Source organism: Papio anubis, chromosome 4, assembly GCF_008728515.1.
Source record: "Papio anubis isolate 15944 chromosome 4, Panubis1.0, whole genome shotgun sequence".
NCBI lineage: Eukaryota > Metazoa > Chordata > Mammalia > Primates > Cercopithecidae > Papio > Papio anubis.
This window is the reverse complement of record NC_044979.1, coordinates 62,416,526-62,436,079: the sequence shown is the minus strand read 5'-3', so window position 1 is coordinate 62,436,079 and position 19,554 is coordinate 62,416,526. Positions and strand designations below refer to the sequence as shown.

The 19,554-nt window shown below is 34.9% G+C and overlaps 2 protein-coding genes across 2 annotated transcripts in view; one reads left to right on the top strand and one right to left on the bottom strand.

Moving 5' to 3' along the window:
- SEMA3E (semaphorin 3E) overlaps positions 1–19,554 on the top strand; it is a 290,397-nt gene that overhangs the window by 140,366 nt on the left and 130,477 nt on the right. The window lies entirely within an intron of this gene.
- On the bottom strand, positions 6,560–7,818 carry LOC103883110 (homeobox protein NANOG). The gene has a single exon (XM_031665283.1). It carries the CDS (start codon positions 7,635–7,637, stop codon positions 6,720–6,722), a length of 918 nt encoding a protein of 305 aa, XP_031521143.1. The 5' UTR covers positions 7,638–7,818; the 3' UTR covers positions 6,560–6,719.

Below are 19,554 nucleotides of genomic sequence, written 5' to 3'. Positions count from 1 at the left end.
GCAAAAATATAAATTTTTTACTATCCATGTTTCAAAGAATATGTATGTCATTAGTTTAGCCTTTAGTAATGTATGTGATTACTTTAGCCTTTATGTAAAAAAACTGAGTAAAATGCTTTCCATTAATGGTGGAAGAACGTTGAATTCAGAGTATTTGGTTTTAAATATTAAAGTTTTAAAATTACATTGATAGTATTAACACGTCGTATTATTTTTATTGCGATAATACATCAAAATTAAAAGACAGGCACAATGTATATATGTTGTATCATCACATTCAAAGTACAGAAATAACTGTGCTGTGATATTTAAAACATCTTATTTATCTGATTTAGTATAATTGCCTTTATAGTTGTAAAGAAATTTGACATATTTTAGACTTTCTTGTTAAGTGCAAATTAATGTTAAACACAACTGTCTCTGAAATATAATTATCTGACTTCTTATTCTGTTTCTTCCTTTAGAAGTTACAGAGCATCAGAACAAAATGTAGTATCTGTTTTGAATGTAATGCCCATCTCTTTGCTTTATCTTACTCAGCATATATGCACACAGTAAGATGAATGTAGCTAATCCATGTCCTGTATTTCAAGAGTTCCCTACTTTGTGAGTCCCTCTAGGTAGACTCATCAAAAGTTTCAGCCATAAGTAATTTAACAGTGTACATCCAGCTTCTGTGGGTTGCTAGCTTGAGAGAGCTGCTCCTCTCCAAAGACTCTTCTTTCTTTGTCTAGGAAGCGTGCTTGCTTCTTCCATGCATAAAATTTCAAGGGGGTAGTGTTTTTTAACAAGCAAGCACACTTCCTAGACAAAGATCAATTGAGAGGGTGGAGGAAATCAGTCACTTGGATTACCTTTTCAGTGAAATAAAACCATTTTTGGACAAATTTGTCTTCATGGGCCTAAAACCATTCTTAGCATTTATGAAATGATAATTTTTTTTTTTTTTTTATTTCTTTGGGGTAAAAAAAAAAAAATAAAGTTAGTGAATTGTAACTTTTAATCTCTTGTACCAAAATAACAGTGACATTGTATGGTTCTTTCTTAGAAAATACTTTTCATATGTTGCAACAATTGGAACATGCAACAGTCTCTTCTTTATTTATTTTAATTACTTTATTTATTTATTTATTTATTTATTTATTTATTTATTTTGAGATGCAGTTTCACTTTTGTTGCCAGGCTGAAGTGTAATGGCATGGTCTCAGCTCATTACTACCTCTGCCTCCTGGATTCAAGTGATTCTCCTGCCTCAGCCTCCCAAGTAGCTGGGATTACAGGCACCCACCACCATGCCTGGTCAATTTTTTTCTTTTTTGTGTTTTTAGTAGAGACAGAGTTTCACCATGTTGGCCAGGCTGGTCTCGAACCCCTGATCTCAGGTGATCCACCTGCCTCACCCTTCCAAAGTGCTGGGATTACAGGCATGAGCCACTGCATCAGGACTCTTCTTTCATTTAATGTTGCTATTGGAGAATAGAGGGGAACCTTCACTTTGACTCCAACTTCAAATTCTGAATGGAGATTTGATTGCTCTAGACCGTTACCCACTTAGAAATGTTTAGCTGCAGGTAGCTAAGAAGTAGATCAGCTCAGACCTTCTGAAAATGCTCATCTACTGAACAGAGAACTGTAAGCACTGGGGCAACTATGAATGGTGTTTAATACTGGTTTTAGTAGAAAATGAAGCATTAGAATCCTTTGATATTTATTTGAATCTTTTCATCCTAAAATGTCTGCTTTATTTCTCATTGAATAAAAAAAAAAAAAAAAAAAAAAACATATTTAAGACTAACCCAAAGAAGGCATTCATTTCTAACATTGGCACGCACTTGGTACAATTGTCCTGCCACCATTTATAAGTGCATGAGTTAAATATGGCTTGAAGTATTTTAGACAGCTAGATTTCTTACTTTAGGGTCTTAAAAACCTTACAGACTACAGGAGCCACAAAAAGTTTACCAGAAAATTTGGAAAGTTGACAGCTGCTAAAATCAAACTTGTAGATTTCAACACAAACTTTTTTTTTTTTTTTAAGTTTAGTCCCCCTTTAATTATAATAAATCTGAGTGATGAAACACCATCTTTTAAAAATAACTTTCTGCCAATGGAATATTCAGATTAGCCATTATACAGAAGTGTGATATTATACATGTAATTATTTTCTTGAACATTGTACAAATTAGATTCATCACATGAGGGGTATCCTATTGGCTAGACAAGGGACATTTCACCAACTATCAACTAACCACATCATGGAATATGTACATAAACACCTAGGAGAAACCACATTTGCTTTGTAGCTTTCAGAGCAGTTTTACACAACACCAGATTTTGTGGTTTTAATAAATAGAGTGAGTTTCTATCTCTACTTTTGCCAGGTAAAAATCATAGCGATTGATAAGGAATATTCTATCAAAAAATCCTTTTTCTCTGTGGAGAGGAGAGAGATACATTTTCTCTACTAGAAGAGGACAGTATTGATTACATTGGAAATCCGTGGCATTTCTTCAGGGTTCAATGTTTGAAGGAAAAAGTTTGGAAGCATGCAAATACACTATGTTAGTATCTATCTACTGGGATATGCAATATTGTATTATTCTACCTCTTACTGTAAAGATGATGTGTTAAAATAATAAAAATGTATAAAACCTCTAGAAATATGAGAAGTTTACAATGCACAATTAAGTTAAAATCCTCTTGTGAAAAGATATAGACCAAAAGAAATTGGTAGATACTGCATATTCTCATCAGAGCTGAATTTTTATTCCTGTACAAATTGAAGAAAATACCTTATTATCAATTATAGCCATAAAAAGGATCTATGAATATTTTCTAATTCGTCTAAAATAAACACTTGCTTAATTAAAAATGGAGTGGATTCGACAGGATTAAATCTCATGAATGATCAATTTGTACTTTTATTAGATGGTTTGATGGCCATTCCAAAAAACAGACAATAATACTCAGGAATGTGAGGATCAACATTGTTACATCCATTATTAATATGTTGATGTAATATTCAAGCAAGATTTTTTTTCTCTCCCCTTCATGATCTTGTCTACAATGTCAAGCAGTGATTAGTTTTATTTTCCTACTATTATTGACTTGGGACTAGGTAATAGCTGGAACATTCTGGCAAGTTTGGTATCTTGGCAATTCTTTGTAACTGATCTACAAGCTTGTGAACCTGGGACTAAGTAAATACTATGTATGTACCTTATCTAATAGCTGAGCATTAGCAGAAACATTCTACAGCAGAGGTTCTCAATCTTTGTCACATTAGCATTACCCGGGGAAATTTTTAAAAATTCCAGGGACAGATCAAATAGGTCACACTCTCTTGGCAAGGGTCCCAGGCAACAACATTTTTAGAGCTTCCAGGAGATTCCAATGTGCAACCCACGTAGAGAATCTAGAAGATACGGAAGCAGAGTCAAAATTGGCAATGAGGAAAATCCCCTACACTGACACTGAATGTACCATAGATATAAGTTTTTTTGTTGTTTTTTGTTTTTGTTTTTGTTTTTTTCTGCCAGGGGAAGGGATAAGGTAAATTTTGGACCAAATTACCTAGACTTTTGGGACATACTCTCATGTGTCACAAAGTGTGTCTTATTGCCTCCAGGAAGCTGACACAAAAGTGAACAGTGTAATTGGCTCTGGCCTCCTTATTGTGGCAAAAGAGCAAATCTGTGTGCCAGGGCCTGTCAGGGCAACACTATGAAAACTACATTTGGATCAACCTTCATGTTGTCCCCCTATCCCCAACACATAGCCCTAGCCTAATATTATCCTCATTTTTCCCTTGAAAATCATCCCTCTCCTAGGTTTATCTAGTGTTATATTTATGCTAGATCTAGTTCAAGTGTTTAGACAAAGCAAACTTATTAGTTAATAAAGGTTTAAGTATAATACCTCCCAGGGGTCCCAAAATTTTAATAGAGTCTCTTGAAAGTCAAAAATATAAAAGTTGTAAAACTTTAATGACAGGAGTAACAAGGAGAGGATTAAATAATTGGGCTCAAGGGGCCCTTTACATTTTCCCCCTTCAAATTAAACCAGGTGTGCAAACTTGCCTATTAGATTAAGCCCTACTGAAAACATTAAGCTTCTGTTTATAATGCATTTAATGAATTTGCTGTTATCAGATCAAAAAGTATGTTTTTGTCTTTTTGGAGGAAATATGGAGTATTTTTGGTCATATAGTAGGGTAGTCAATTATACCGGAAAGTAATTATTATTTTACTCATGCCAATTTGCCACTGTGCATTACATTTATCTTTATTTACTAAGAGAAATGTGCTAAATACTTGTCATCCTGCATCCTAAATTCTCCATAGATAATTTATAACATAATGTAATTTAAAATGTCAGATGTACTATGCTATGTCATTGAATATTAAAGAGATGAAGTACAAATATTGTGAATATAATTGATTTTATAGAAGAAGTTACAACTTCTGACAGTAATTTTGTCTTTGAAAAATAATGCCATCAATCAATCATTTAGTTTATATGTTTATATTCAAGAATGTTCACACTAAAAATATTTTAGCAGTTCGAAGGCATTTAACAATTTAGGTATAATAATATTGTTTTAATCTTTACAAGGAAAATTAGGAGGCTAAGGGCTGTAATTGACAAGTTTTACGAAAGCGGGCTGAGACTTGATAGCTTTAAATGCCTCAATATAATGTCTGTTAATTTATATTATTTTTAGTACTGTGAACTATAACTGATATGCTCATTCCTTGATACTATTTGCATCAGTTTTGTTTGTTTGTTTGTTTGTTTGTTTTTTGAGACAGGGTCTCGCTTTGTCACCCAGGCTGGAGTGCAGTGGTGCGGCCATGCTCACTGCAGCCTCAACCTCGCAGGTTCAAACTATCCTCCCACCTCAGCCTCCCAAGTAGCTGGGACCACAGGTGCACACCACCATGCCTGGCAAATTTTTTTTTTTTTTTTTTTTTTTTGCAGAGATGAAATGAGGTCTCACTATGTTGCCCAAACTGGTCTGGAACTCCTGGCCTCAAATGATCCCCCAACCTTGGCCTTCTAAAATGCTGGGATTACATGTGTGAGCCACAGCGACCTGGCCTGCATCAGTTTTAATTGTCATGTTTCTTTTTGCTATTGCAAAGTGAAAGAATTATTGTTGAAGTAAAAGTTTTTCCACCACCTGCTTGCCCCTATTTGCTGCTACCCCAACATTCAGGTTCTTCATTTGTCTCTGTCTCTTTGTGTCTCTCTGTCTCCGTTTTTCTCTGTCTCTCTCTTTCTCCCATATGCACACACACACACCCACACACACAGAGTTCTGTTTTGAAGTGATAAATCCCAGCAGTCATTCACCACAAGCACTGTGAAGAATTATATCATCACTTTAACGGGTAGCTGCCAGTCAGGGAGGTTAATGCATTTGCTCCCTTCCAGTGGCAGAGGCTCCCTCTTCTTGATCATGGCAGAAAAAGAAAATTGACCTCCTGTTCCCAATTTTATAGGGAATTTTTCCTTCCAGATAGGGGTAGTGACCTTGCCAGAGGATCCAAGTATTTTTAAGATCATATTTGACTAGATGATGGATGGCCAGTTACCTGGGCACAAGCATCTGTTCTGATAAAGTTGGGGTCTGGGAATAGGGCAGCTACATGGTAATGAATTTTGCTCTCGCCTCCAGCTGGCAGGAATGATATTCTCAGAAATTTAGTTGATTTTCAAAGGAGATGATTGGCAGTCCTACAATAAAATACAGAATGTTAAGAACCTGATCTTCAATTTTATGACACAACTTCGGTTTCATTCTTGAAACTTGCTCTACTAATAAATTGCTTGTCTAGAACTAATTTTATGCTTTGAAGTTTATCCAGTGAGTTCTATAATAGATATTTTAACTTGTCATATAAAAGTGTCTTCCAAGTTTTCCATACTTTAAAAATTTATCATCCATTCTCTTGTTCTCAGTGTGTGTGGAAAGGTGTTCACATTTGCCTACTTACTTGTTTTCTAAGTAATAATGTTTTGGCATAGGAGATTACATTATGATTTTTTTTTTAATGTTTAAGCGTATATTTACTTATCGAAACACTACGTGAAATCAGGGTAAAATCAACTCAAGGAAAAATAGTTGTTTGATTCATTTGTACTTAAACCGACTAAAGTAGTACTAATGTCATTATGATGCAGCAAATACAAGACCTCTTTCTACAAAGATTAGCATAACCAACAAATTCGGGAATATAGTAAAACTGAGCCAAAAAGGGTGAGGAAATCAATTAAGTATGTTACAGCTTAACCGTTTACCTCAATAGTTTTAAAAAAATAAGCAAAGCCTCCCAATCCCAAAATAGGAATATCTTCATCACACCAATTTGTACTTGTATTTCTTATTCTTGAGGTTAGATTCTAAACTCTAAAGATATCCAAACTAGTATTAGATCTACTTATCTATAGCCAGAGACAGCTTTTATCATGTTGTTCTTAGCAGCCAAAGTTATTAAAATGTCTTTTCTCCAGGAAGATCCAATAGGAAAAAAAGAAACTTCTCTGATTAGGCTCCAGCCATACTCCACCCTCCATCAGATTGACTGGATAGGCATAATGGAACCCAGAACATGTGGTTTCCAAACTAGAAAAATCCTATCAGGGAGGGGAGGAGGGAAAAGGAAGGTTCAGCCAGTGCCCAGACTGAAATTGAGTAATATCAATTTCACTCATCTTCACACATCTTCAGGTTGCATGTTCGTGGAGTAGTTTAGGAATAAATCCATGGTTTGTGGAGTACTACAATACCTAGTCGTCTGCTGTATTACATTAAGGCCTTCCCCAGCAGCTTCCAAGGCAGCCTCCAAGTCACTGGCAGGAGAATTTGGCTGGAACTGCAAGCAGGACTGCAGAGATTCCTCTCCACAGTTAGAGAAGGGACTGTTCCAGGCCTGATTGTTCCAGGACTGGGTGCACCAGGTCTGAGCGTTCCAGGAGTGGTTGCTCCAGGACTGGATGTTCTGGGTCTGGTTGCTCCAGGATGAATTGTTCCAGGTCTGGTTGCTCCACGTCGGAAGGTTCACAGTCGGGTTCACCAGGCATCCCTGGTGGCAGGAAGAGTAGAGGCTGGGGTAGGTAGGTGCTGAGGCCTTCTGAGTCACACCATTGCTATTCTTTGGCCAGTTGTTTTTCTGCCACCTCTTAGATTTCATTCTCTGGTTCTGGAACCAGGTCTTCACCTGTTTGTAGCTGAGGTTCAGGATGTTGGAAAGTTCTTGCATCTGCTGGAGGCTGAGGTATTTCTGTCTCTGAAATCTATCATTGAGTACACACAGCTGGGCGGAAGAGAACACAGTTCTGGCCTTCTGTTTCTTGACGGGGACCTTGTCTTCCTTTTTTGTGGCACTATTCTCTGCAGCAGTAGGTTGTTTGCCTTTGGGACTGGTGGAAGAATCGGGGCTGTCCTGAATAAGCAGATCCATGGAGGAAGGAAGAGAAGAGACAGTCTCCGTGTGAGGCATCTCAGCAGAAGACATTTGCAAGGATGGATAGCTTTCTTCAGGCCCACAGATCACAGGCATAGGTGAAGATTCTTTGCCGTCGGATGCTTCCAAGCAAGGCAAGCTTTGGGGACAAGCTGGATCCACACTCATGTTAGTATTGAGGAAGAGGAGAAAAAAATGTAAGAGGTGGACTGGAAAAAAGGTTAAGGCAGCTTTAAGACTTTTCTGGAAGATGTTAGAGAAATATGACCTCCAGAAGCAGAAGTATCAAGAAGTCGGGATAAAGTGAGTCGCCTACACAATAACAGGAGGCAACCAGCTCAGTCCAGCAGAACCTACATTATGATTTATATGGGTTTTGTAAATCTTTCAGTTCTTCTAATTTTAGCATGACCTAAGTTATATTTTCTCATTTTCTTAAAAAGTGTGTGATACAGGTATACAGTTATGAAATATATTTTATTTCTTGCCCCTTATGGTTTTTCTAACCATGCTGTGCTATCAAATACTAGGTCTTATTTATTCTATTTTTTTCAATCCATTAACTGTCCTCACCTCCACACCATAAGCCCCCAATTCCCTTTCCCAGTCTCTGGGAACCATCCTTCTACTATGTCCATCGTTCAATTATTTTGATTTTTAGATCCCACAAATAAGTGAAAATATGTGATATTTGCCTTCCTGTGCCTAGCTTATTTCATTTAACATAATGATCTCTAGTTCCATCCCTGTTGTTGCAAATGACTGGATCTTGTTAGTTTTTAAGGCTGAATCATATTCTATTGTGTGTATGCACGACGTTTTCTTTGTCCATGCATCTGTTGATGGAACTTACGTTGCTTCCAAATCTTAGCTATTGTGAATAGTGCTTGCCACTGATGTTTGAAGCTTATCAAAAATTACAGGAAAGCAGATCAATAAGAATAAATTGGTTACTTTTTTTGTACCCAAAGCAATACACTTTTTGTGACAGCTTCACAAGAACTGAGCAAATATACAATTGTATCTTCAGCATAAATTCTTGTCTTTCCATAATGATAGAACTGATTTTGTAATTCTCATGGTTTCCAAAACTTAACAAATAAAAAATTTCTGGAGAGTATCCTCTGGACAATTTCAGTTATTATTCTATCATTTCTGTAATTATGAGAAAAATGTGATATTGATAAAGTGTTCAAATTATACAATAGTCATTGCTTTGGTAATATGTCAGTCTGAAAACTACAGGTTGAGGTTAATAGACTTAGGTTTTTAAATTAATTTTATTTGTTTCTGATCTTTATATTATCTGATCCTCTGTGTTAATTTTTATTTATTTGTTTTGATTGGGTTTGTAACATAAACTGCAATGAGATAGAACTTAGGATGAGTGAGACTGAAAATCAGGTTTTATGAAAAAAGGCTGAAATACTATTTTAAAAATGTGTACTTCCAAAGGTATCTATGACCTTTTATTAAGGGTAATATTATTTGATAAGTCCCTAAAATACGGGAAATATCTGTAATGCCCATTACTGAAAACTTATGACTCATCTTAATCCACAAAGAAACCACTATATAATTTATACAACTTCTTTTGTTATCGTAACTTGTAATAAGCAAAATGAATAATATCCAGAAATGTCGATATTCAAATGATAGGTGACAATAGGAAGTTTTATAACTTTCTCCGTGAGCTTCTATTTTTCTAATTTGAAAAATAGAAGCCATTTGAATCTACTGGTGGAGTGAAGGGTCAGTGAAATTACGTATATTGAGTATTTCACGCAGTACCTAACAGATAAGAGCCTTTCTGTGAATGTGAGTTGCCCTCCCTTCATAGCTTCCAGAGAAAACACGGGTGGTCTTCTTAGGTACTATTTGCCTCACGACAGGTTATAAACAACAGGGATTTCTGGATAGTAAATCAATACTAACTGAGGATTGCCAGAAAAGGAAAACAGAAGAAGAATTTAGTAGCAGCTTAGTCACTAAGGCAACTTTTTGTGAAAGAAAGTCATCAGTGAATTGTACACACAGCATTGGTTTGTCTTCTCTCTTCATGTTTCTCTTAGCCACATCTAAAGAGAACCCATCTACCCAGGGGGCCTATTACCTAGTAAGAAGCATCCGGCTCACTTGGTAGCTGCTACGGTAATTGAGGCATGCAATTTAACAGCAAATAAGATTTTGGTGATTGTCTGACAGTTCCAAACCTATGAAGTAATGGTAAATCGCACACAACTTCATCTCTATATCCACATAGCATCTACCGACAGCATTATTTTCTTTGTTATTATAATGTAGATGAGTAGGTTCAATTTCTATTAAATTAACAGGATATAAAATATTATAAAGTTGCACTTCATTCTACCTGAATTTGAAATTCAGTTATTATTCTATCATTTTTGTAATTATCAGAAAAATGTGATATTGATAAAATGTTCAAATTATACAATAGTCATTGTTTTGGTAATATGTCAGTCTGAAAACTACAGATTTTTAAAGGTATAACCATTTCAGATGTCAGATTGCAAACTCCTGGTATATCTGGAAACCATGTGTTTTTAGAAAGAATGTTTTACAGGATTAAATTACGTGAGTTGAGGGAAGGCTTTATTTTTATAAAGATAAGACTGAAGATCTTTATTAGAGGTCAAGTGAGGAAAATGTAGAGGCTATTTTGCTGTGATGCTGTAACATCACTTCAAACCATGCGTCTGTAAGAAAACTGACAATTCTGTTTCTGTCCTTACAAATCAGCCACCAAATTAAGTACAGTCTTGTGCCTCGTAACAACATTTAGGTCAGTGGCAGACTACTTATATGAGGGTAGTCTCATAAGATTATAATGCAGTATTTTTATTTTACCTTTTCTGTGTTTAGATATGTTCAAATACACAAATACTTATCATATTACAATTGCGTATAGTTTTCATCATAATAACATGCTGAACAGGTTTGCAGCCTAGGATCCATAGGTCATATATAGCCTAGGTGTGTAGCCATAGGTAGCCTAGGCTATACCATCTAGGTTGGTGTAAGTGCACGCCATATTTGCACAAAAATGAAATTCCTTAATTATGTATTACTCAGAACGTATTCCCATAAATAAGTGATAAATGACTGTATTAGAAAACTCATAAAAAATTTAAAGTTTAATAGTAATAGTAAGAATAAAATATTTAAATAATTTTTGCCTGCCAGTCTGGCACTTAGAATTCAAATTTCAAGGGTAGAGTAGAAATGCTTTGTATAATTTATTTCAGGTTGAGCTTATAAATTAATAAATAAAGAAATAAAACAAATTTCCTAGGAAATAAAGACAAATTTTTCTCTTGCAATCTGAGACGGGTATGGATAAAAAGAAGAAATATAAAATTGACCCAAATTATTATTGGTAGAAAATTGAGGTTTTAACTTAAAATATACAGTAGCTGTTTACACTGATCACAGTAATCACGTACTTGTGAAATTTCCTATTTAACTTTAAGCCTGTATGATGAGCCCTGAGAGTAACTATGTCCACTTGACAAAATGTAATTAAGAAAGCCCTATTTCAACAGGGGAAATTTGCTTTCACTGCCCTTGACCCATAATTTATTGACATCAAAAAAATAAAAATAAAAAGAGAAAGAAACTCATATATATTTGCTGGCCATTGGGTACTATGAATCATTTGATTCTTACAGTAGTCCTACCAGTTAGTTATTATTATCCCTATTTTACGATGAGGACAGGGAGACACAGACAAGTTCATTCATTTAACATATCGTTATCTAGTGCTTACTAAATAAACCATAAGAACTGGTCTAGGCCCTGGGGATATCACAGTGACCAAGATGGAAAGGCTTACAACTTCTCATGGAACATGTTTCTTGTCAGAAGAGAGAAAACATATATAAGTAAAGAAAAACCCATCAAACAAATTTAAAAAAAAAAACACAAAACCTAGCAGCATTCATGCATTATAGGATATGAAAAGAAAATGGTGCAACTTAGAATGCTTGGTTGGAATCTTTAGATTTCTTAAGACTGGGAAGGCTTGTTTATTAAGCCTTATTATTTCTTAAGACTGGGAAGGCTTATTTATTTCTTAAGACTGTGAGGGCTTATTTCTTAAGACTGGGAAGACAGAGGGAAGATCCAAATGAGAACAGGAGCCAGCTGCGTGGAGGTCCGAGGGAGGTGTGTGGCAGACGGAAGGAGAGTCCAGGCCAAACTCTATAAAGCCCAAGCCCTGGAGCTCTGTGAGGAAAGGAGAAAGTGGCGCAACACCGGGGCTGGGGTAGGCAGCCAAGAGATAGTGACAGACCTTGAGCCAGGTTTTAATCTAAGGGAGTTGGGAAACAGTGGGAGGAACATCACGACCCAATTTATATTTTTAAAGAAAGAAGTGATCACTCTCGCTACTGTGAGGTGAACTCATTGGTGGTGGTCGAGGGAGGCATGGAGGGGAGAAGACAGAAAAATAGGAAGAGCTTTCAGTGGTCCAGATGAGAGGTGGTTGAGGCGATGCTACGGACAGATAGTGTGGCACTCAAGAAAGAAGAATCAGGACAAATCCTTAGTTTTTGCCAAGAGCCAAAGAACCATTTACTGAGTGGAAGCCTGGGAAAGGAGTTGGTTTGTCTCTGGTAATCAAGACCTTATTGTTAATTTGCTAAATTTCAGAAGACTTTTAGACTCTAAGAGAAGATAGCTATTAGGACTTGGCTGAACAAGTATGTATTTAGGGGTCAAGATAGGAGACAAAAATTTGAGAGTCATATTTGAAAAACTTAAATTATCAAATATTCAATCCCACATGTGAAGAAAAAAATGTGATTCCAGTTTTAGCTAATTTACTTCTTTGTTGTTATAAGATGGATTATTTACTAGACAAAACATGTTATAGGCCAAAGGTCAATAAAGTTTTTGCTAGAGAAAAGTACACAATTTCAACAAAAACATAAAAAATTTTATATGTATTAAGTTACATTAGACCTGTCATTAAAATGATCAAATGAAGATATAGACCAGTCTGGCAATAATACCCTGTCTCAACTAAAAATACAAAAATTAGTTGGGTGTGGTGGCATATGCCTGTAATCCCAGCTAGTTGGGAGGCTGAGGCACAAAAATTGCTTGAACCCAGGAGATGGAGGTTGCAGTAAGCTAAGAATGTGCCACTGCACTCCAGCATGGGTGACAGAGAAAGACTTCCATCTAAAAAAAAAAAAAAAAAAAAAAAATGAAGTAGATGATAGACCTATTCAACTTCTTAGCATGACTTAAATTCAATTAAAAACACAGATTGTAGAGAATACATTAGTTCTATAACAGGATGTTTTTGAGTTGAGATAAAACCAAAATATATTTATGATTTAAATAATACGTAATTATATTGCAATTATGTATACATTAGCCAACTTTGTTCATAAATCAGAAGGCATCTAGCAAAATGCATTTTGTTTTATGGTGGTGCAGATTAAGTGAATGCAATAAAAATTGTTAAATATATATTTTAATGTGAATTAATGAAGAAGTAACCAGATATCATCCATTTATTTTAGACCTAATCCTAAGAAAGAATATGATGTAAATGTATAAAATAATGGTAACTTATTAAGTTTTAAATATTGTATAAGAGCCAATTTTCTGTAAAATGGCATAATCCAGAAAAGCTGACTTTTAAAATATTGCTGTAAAATGAATCCTACCTAAATATGCTTAACATTAAAAAATAAGTACCTAAATAAAATCAAAGCTTTGTTACCGCAGACAATTTCATAGGATACATGAAAGTATTTTGAAAGCAAGAGGTTGGGCATGGTGGCTCATGCCTGTACTCCCAGAACTTTGGGAGGGCGAGGCAGGTGGATCACTTGAGGTTAGGAGTTCGAGACCAGCCTGACCAACATGGTGAAACCCCATCTCTACCAAATACAAACATCAGCCAGGCGTGGTGGCGTATGCCTGTAATCCCAGCTACTCGGGAGGCTGAGGCAGGAGAATCGTTTGAACCCGAGAGGCGGAGGTGCAGTTGAGATCACGCCATTGCACTCCAGCCTCGGCAACAAGAGCTAAACTTTACCTCAAAAAAAAAAAAAAAAAAGACTCCTAGAAATCTGTTTTCTTTCTCTCCCCTCCTTTAAATATGTTTTTTGTTACTGCTGTTTTTTTTATTTTTTGAGACAGAGTCTCATTCTGTCACCCAGGTTGAAGTGCAGTGGCCCGGTCTCAGCTCACTGCAACCTCCACCTCTCAGGTTCAAGTGATTCTCCTGCCTCAGCCTACCAAGTAGCTGGGACTACAAGCACCCGCCACGATTCCTGGCTAATTTTTGTATTTTTAGTAGAGATGGGATTTCGCCATATTGGCCAGGCTGGTCTCGAACTCCTGACCTTGTGATCCGCTCACCTTGGCCTCCCAAGTATTGGGATTACAGGCGCGAGCCACTACACCCAGCCTCTTTTAAGTACATTTTAAGTGGCTAATGTTGCAGAAAAATGCCACAGTAGTTCATGTATATTCTTGGCTTCCTTAACTTCTGCTTTGGCTGAATATCTATGACATCTTATTATAAAATACTCGTTAGTCAAAATTCTGGAATTCTCACAAACAAGCACTCTATTTTGGGTAAAACCACACGTTTCTTATTCCCACATAATTTGCCAGTTGAATAGGAGTGCCTAGGACTTTGCTGATGTCCAAACTCAGCCTCTGGAAGACTGAGAATGCCCCTTGGCCACTTCTGATGAATCACATTGTGTGTGTGTGCCTGCGCACACATGTGCATATGTGTATTTAAACTTAGAAGCATTTTATATAAGCTGTTAATTGTTAACTTGATTAATTACTCTAGATAATCAAGAATTAAGTTTATGAAAGAGGCTGCATGAGATAAAAAAGGGAATTAACTCTATTTTTAAAAATAAAACACCTTTAAAATATCTTTCCAACATAAGTGATACAAAAATTTCTACATTTAAGGGTCCAGTTTCCTTCATCTCTCAGCCATGACCTTCATAATATAAAACTTAACAGTTTAAAAATTCCTTAAATTCAAATATGGACAAGCAACTTTAATCCAACAGAAAAATAGACAATGAATGTAATAAGAACAATCACAAAAGTAAAGTACCCTAAGATATATGAAAAGATGCTTAACTTCACCTATAATAAGAGAAATTCAAATTATATTGTCTCAATCAAATTAGCAAAACACCCTAAACTTTAATTACATATGGTTTATGAGGTATGGGAATACAGGCACTCTTGCATATAGTCAGGGAATTTTAACGTGATATAATCCCTATGGAAGCGAAGTTGGCAGTATTTGTTAAAATTACAAATGCTTTTGACCTGGTAATTCCACTTTAAAATTTATCTTACCAATATATTTGCACATCTGTGAATGGACATATATTCATATATATATATATACATTGCAGTGCTGTATTAGTAGTAAAAATTTAAAAGATTTCAAATGCCCACCACAGTGATCCATAAAACAAGATGTTTCTTGCAACTATAACCTCTCTAAGTTTTGATACACAAATACTTCTCAGATATTTTAAGTGAAGTAAAGAAAAGTAAAGAAAAAAGTTTATATTATGATTCCTTTTGACTGTAAAAAAGCTGAGAATTAATAAAGATTTATACATCTAATTTGCTGCATACGCATAAAAACTTGAAGGAATGCCCAAGATTTTAGACAAGATTAATCCGTTGAGGGCAAGGGAGTGAGAACTAAACAGAAGGAAAGTCCAGATGGGAGGAAGTTTATCTTTATGACTCTAAACCTTGATATTCTTTTGGGTTTTGAACCATAAAATGTATTCTCTTATAAAGGGCTGGGCACGGTGGCTCACGCCTGTAATACACGACTTTGGGAGGCCAACGTGGGCAGATAATTTGAGGTCAGGAGCTTGAGATCAGCCTGGCCAACATGGTGAGACCCCATCTCTACTAAAAATACAAAAATTTGCAGGGCATAGTGACACACTACTGTAATCCCAGCTCTTCAAGGGGCTGAGGCAGGAGAATTGCTTGAACCCGGAAGGTGGAGGCTGCAGTGAGCTGAGATCGTACCACTACACTCCAGTGGGGGCAACGGAGTGAGACTCTGTCTCAAAAAAATAAAAATAAAAAATAAAAAAATAAAAAAAAAGTGAATGTGCCTGATTTTATTAAGTACACAAGTTTGAAAAAACCTTGTTATCTAAAATTAATTTTCAGAAATAAAATGATGGATACTAAAATCTGATTTGTGTTATGTTTATAGAATTATATTGATCTTTAGTATTCCTCCGAAACTCCAGATATAGTTCCTAACACAGTGGATGTTCAATATACAGCTGATGCTTAAACAACTTGGGGGTTAGGGATGCTAACCCGCAGTGCAGTCTAAAGCTAGAGTATAATCTTCGAATCCCCCAAAACATTACTAATAGCCTACTGTTGACCAGAAGCCTTACAGATAACATAAACAGTTGAGTAACCCATATTTTTATGTTATATATATTATATACTATATGGTTACAATCAAATAAGCTAAAGAAAAGAAAATGTTATTAAGAAAGCCATAAGAGAAAATATATTTACTATTAAGTAGAAGTAGCTTATTATGAATGTCTTCATCTTAGTCATTAAATACATCTTAACTTTCGTTTTTACTTTTCCATATACCATTAAATAATAATTTACATATGACAAGAACACAAGGAATCTGAAAATTACAAATCACATTATTTTGTTTTCTTTGAAGAATTAAAATGCTATTTAATGTCTAGGCTATTCCTATGTATATTTGAACTCCTGCCTTCTTCGGAAAGTGGTTTATGACTGAGCAACTTGAAGTACGACAATGCCTATTGTACACCTTTGACTTGTGAAAATAATAGAACCTAAAAGTTCAAAGAATGCATGAAAGACAAGCCGATTGTCCATTGCTAAAAAGAGCAATTAGCAAATCAATGAGCTGGTCCTTGTTTACACTTTTTAAAAAGTTAATTGCTTATTTCTTTACGAATCTGTTTCAACATTATAAGCCACTAGTGATCATCAGTCAAATCTGTCAAAATCATCAAAGCATGTTGTGAGAAACCTTTTCTTTTGAACTATTACAAACTTAAAGAAAATTTCTAATGGCTATTTCCATATTTCATTCTCATTAACAATGCTTACTGCCTGAAATTCAATTTTTTTGTTGTTGTTGAATTAACCTTAGGACAATATTGAATAAGGTAATTAACTCAGAAAACCATGACAAGTTTAGTTAAAGTATTGAGTCTCAGGAAATCTTTAGTTGGCAGGTGACCGTGGAACAAGAAATGTGTGTTTAAGAAGGAAACACCTCTCCCCTGGTAATCTCTTTTTGTTTGAGAGCTGAAAAATGTGTGTTCTCCTCTCCTTCATCTTACACAAGAAACTATAGCATTTAAATATATTCTGACAAAGTGTAGAGAACTGTCTTTGTAATATAGTGATGTCAGTGAGTTTTAAAACTGTGTCTCTTGCAGGTTAAAAGGAAAGGCCACGAGAGGAAATGACTAAATCCTCAGAGTATATCTTCATTGACAGCTGATAATTAGCATGCAGCTTAGCAATAATAATTAGTTCCCTCTTTAGAAAATTTCCGGATGAACTCTGAGTTGGTGCATTTCAGTTTCATCTTATTTCTTTGTCCATTCCCTCCCCAAGCAATTCCTGTTATTTTTAGAGTAGGAAAACTCAAGAGGAGCTTGCTTCATTTAACTGAGTCAGCACTGTCCATTATTTGCACTGTGTTTTCTTGAGATAACCTGAGAGTAGAGTTTCTTCTGTCCCCATCTTCCTGCATATTTTCTGTTTCTTTCATCCAGGCAGCTTGAAGCAGTATGAAGGGATTTAAAGAAATCAGCCATTGCTTGGTAAATATGCCAAGTCCAGGGACCATGATTTGGAGTTCAGATAATTAATATGACTTAAAGGAGTGACTCTAAAACTAAGAAAGGAAAAATTCTTGAGGAGGGAAGAAAGCCTTGCTTGCCTTTATATTGCCTTCATCATATGCAAAAAATATTCAATACATTTTGAAACTCCATGGCAAATTAGGTAAAAATATTTACGTTTTCTCACAAGTAAGATATGTAAAACTAAAAATGTCATGAATCAATAAGTCAAAGCAACAAAAAATTTTGTAATTATTTGAGATAGTTTATAAAATACACAATAAAGGTGATTAAAATTGAATTGATATTAACCTGAATTTTTCTATTTATGTCATTGCCATTAAATTATTTTGAATTATCTCAATACAACCTATTAAATATTTAAAAAACCTTCTATTGTATTATTTATATCAGGCTCTGCAAAAAATGCATTCATTTCTGATGCATTATAATCTCTTAATAAACTAGACTTTGAATTGCTAGGGTATTTTTAAAATAATATTTAGAAATCTCATGTGCATTGTAACAAAGCTCTCCAGTCAACTTCTGTTGTTCAAATTTTGTCACCAACACTGACCAAAATAACCTTAACTCTGTACTGAATCTCTAATAAATTCTCTTTTTGCATGCAAAAAATGGGGAGAATAGTGTTTCTGAGGAGGTGTCACAATGATTACATGACATAAAAATGTCTAGCCCTTAGATAATACATACTATGTAACTGATCAATAAATATTTATTAACTGTTATTATCACCTTGAGAGTTAGGGTGGGGAGGATCAGTACCCGGATATAGGAGGAAATTTGGTTGCATAAAAAAGGAGACATCTCATACGTCTTCCCCTTTTACTTATATAATTTCATTTTGGGTAAAGTAACACATGTTCACTGGAGAAAATTTGTGTAATATAGAAATTTTACATAGATCTCTAGAAGAGCCTGAATTCTCATTTTCACTAGTTATTGTAATTTTTAAAAATACCACTAAAATGACATTTTCATCCTCATTCCTTTGAACATTTAATGAAGTTGAATTCTTTTTATGCAAATTCACTTTTTGTGTCCTCTTTGATAATGTGCTATTTACAGAACAGAGGTGATATTTTTTCTTCTTTCTTTAAAATAGTTTTTTTAAACATATTAAAGGACTGTATTAAAAACAATTTGTTTCCATTTGTGCTATATGTATATTTTCTTCCCCAGATTTCCCCTAATAATTATGTTTCTGCTTTTTTCTTAAACTTCAGAATTCCATGATTTATCAAACTTTACTGCTTTGATCTCATTAATTGTTTTATGTTTATAATGCTCTCTTTACAAATAAAGCATACTTCAATTTCTATGAATTTCATATGAATGAGATAGATGAAAGTCTGCTCATTCTAAAATAAATTGGAAATAGAAGCATTCTTCTCTATTCAGATATGAAATTTATTCTCCAGTCATGTGAGTGACTTTCACAATCCAGTTATTATCAGGAAAAATGACTTCAGATCAATTAATGAAAACTCAAATTTTGATATTTGGCAGATACTCTCCAACATGCAATATAATTATATAGTCATAAACATCTATATATGATTGAACATCTAACCATCATGAACACCTAAACATGATTATATAATCATGAGAAGCTATCAACAGCAGGCCAACTTATTTAGTCTAGCAGAAATACAGATTGCAACAAATTTATGGTATTATAAATTTGTTCATGAATAAAGACAGACTGGCTAAGTTTGCTATGGAATTGAGACATGCTTCATGTTGACTGCTCTGACCCCATACACATTAATTATAGAAACTACACATTTTGCCATGTGGCTTCCACATTTTAACCACAGATGGATAATTGTTCACAACACATCCAATCTAGAGGAAGCCAGTAACCCATGAATTATGAACACTAGCTGACACAATTTCATTATTTCCCTTGAGAATTTGAATTGCGAAGTGCAGGAGCCATTGTCACATTGTGGTGATGTGGGAGCTGGAAGGTTATATCTTACATATATATAATAAATATATATTACATATAGGTTATATATAATAACCTATTAAGTCATTTTTCCTGATAATAACTGGATTGTGAAAGTCACATGACTGGAGAATAAATTTCATATCTGAATAGAGAAGAACACTTCTATTTCCAATTTATTTTGGAATGAGCAGAC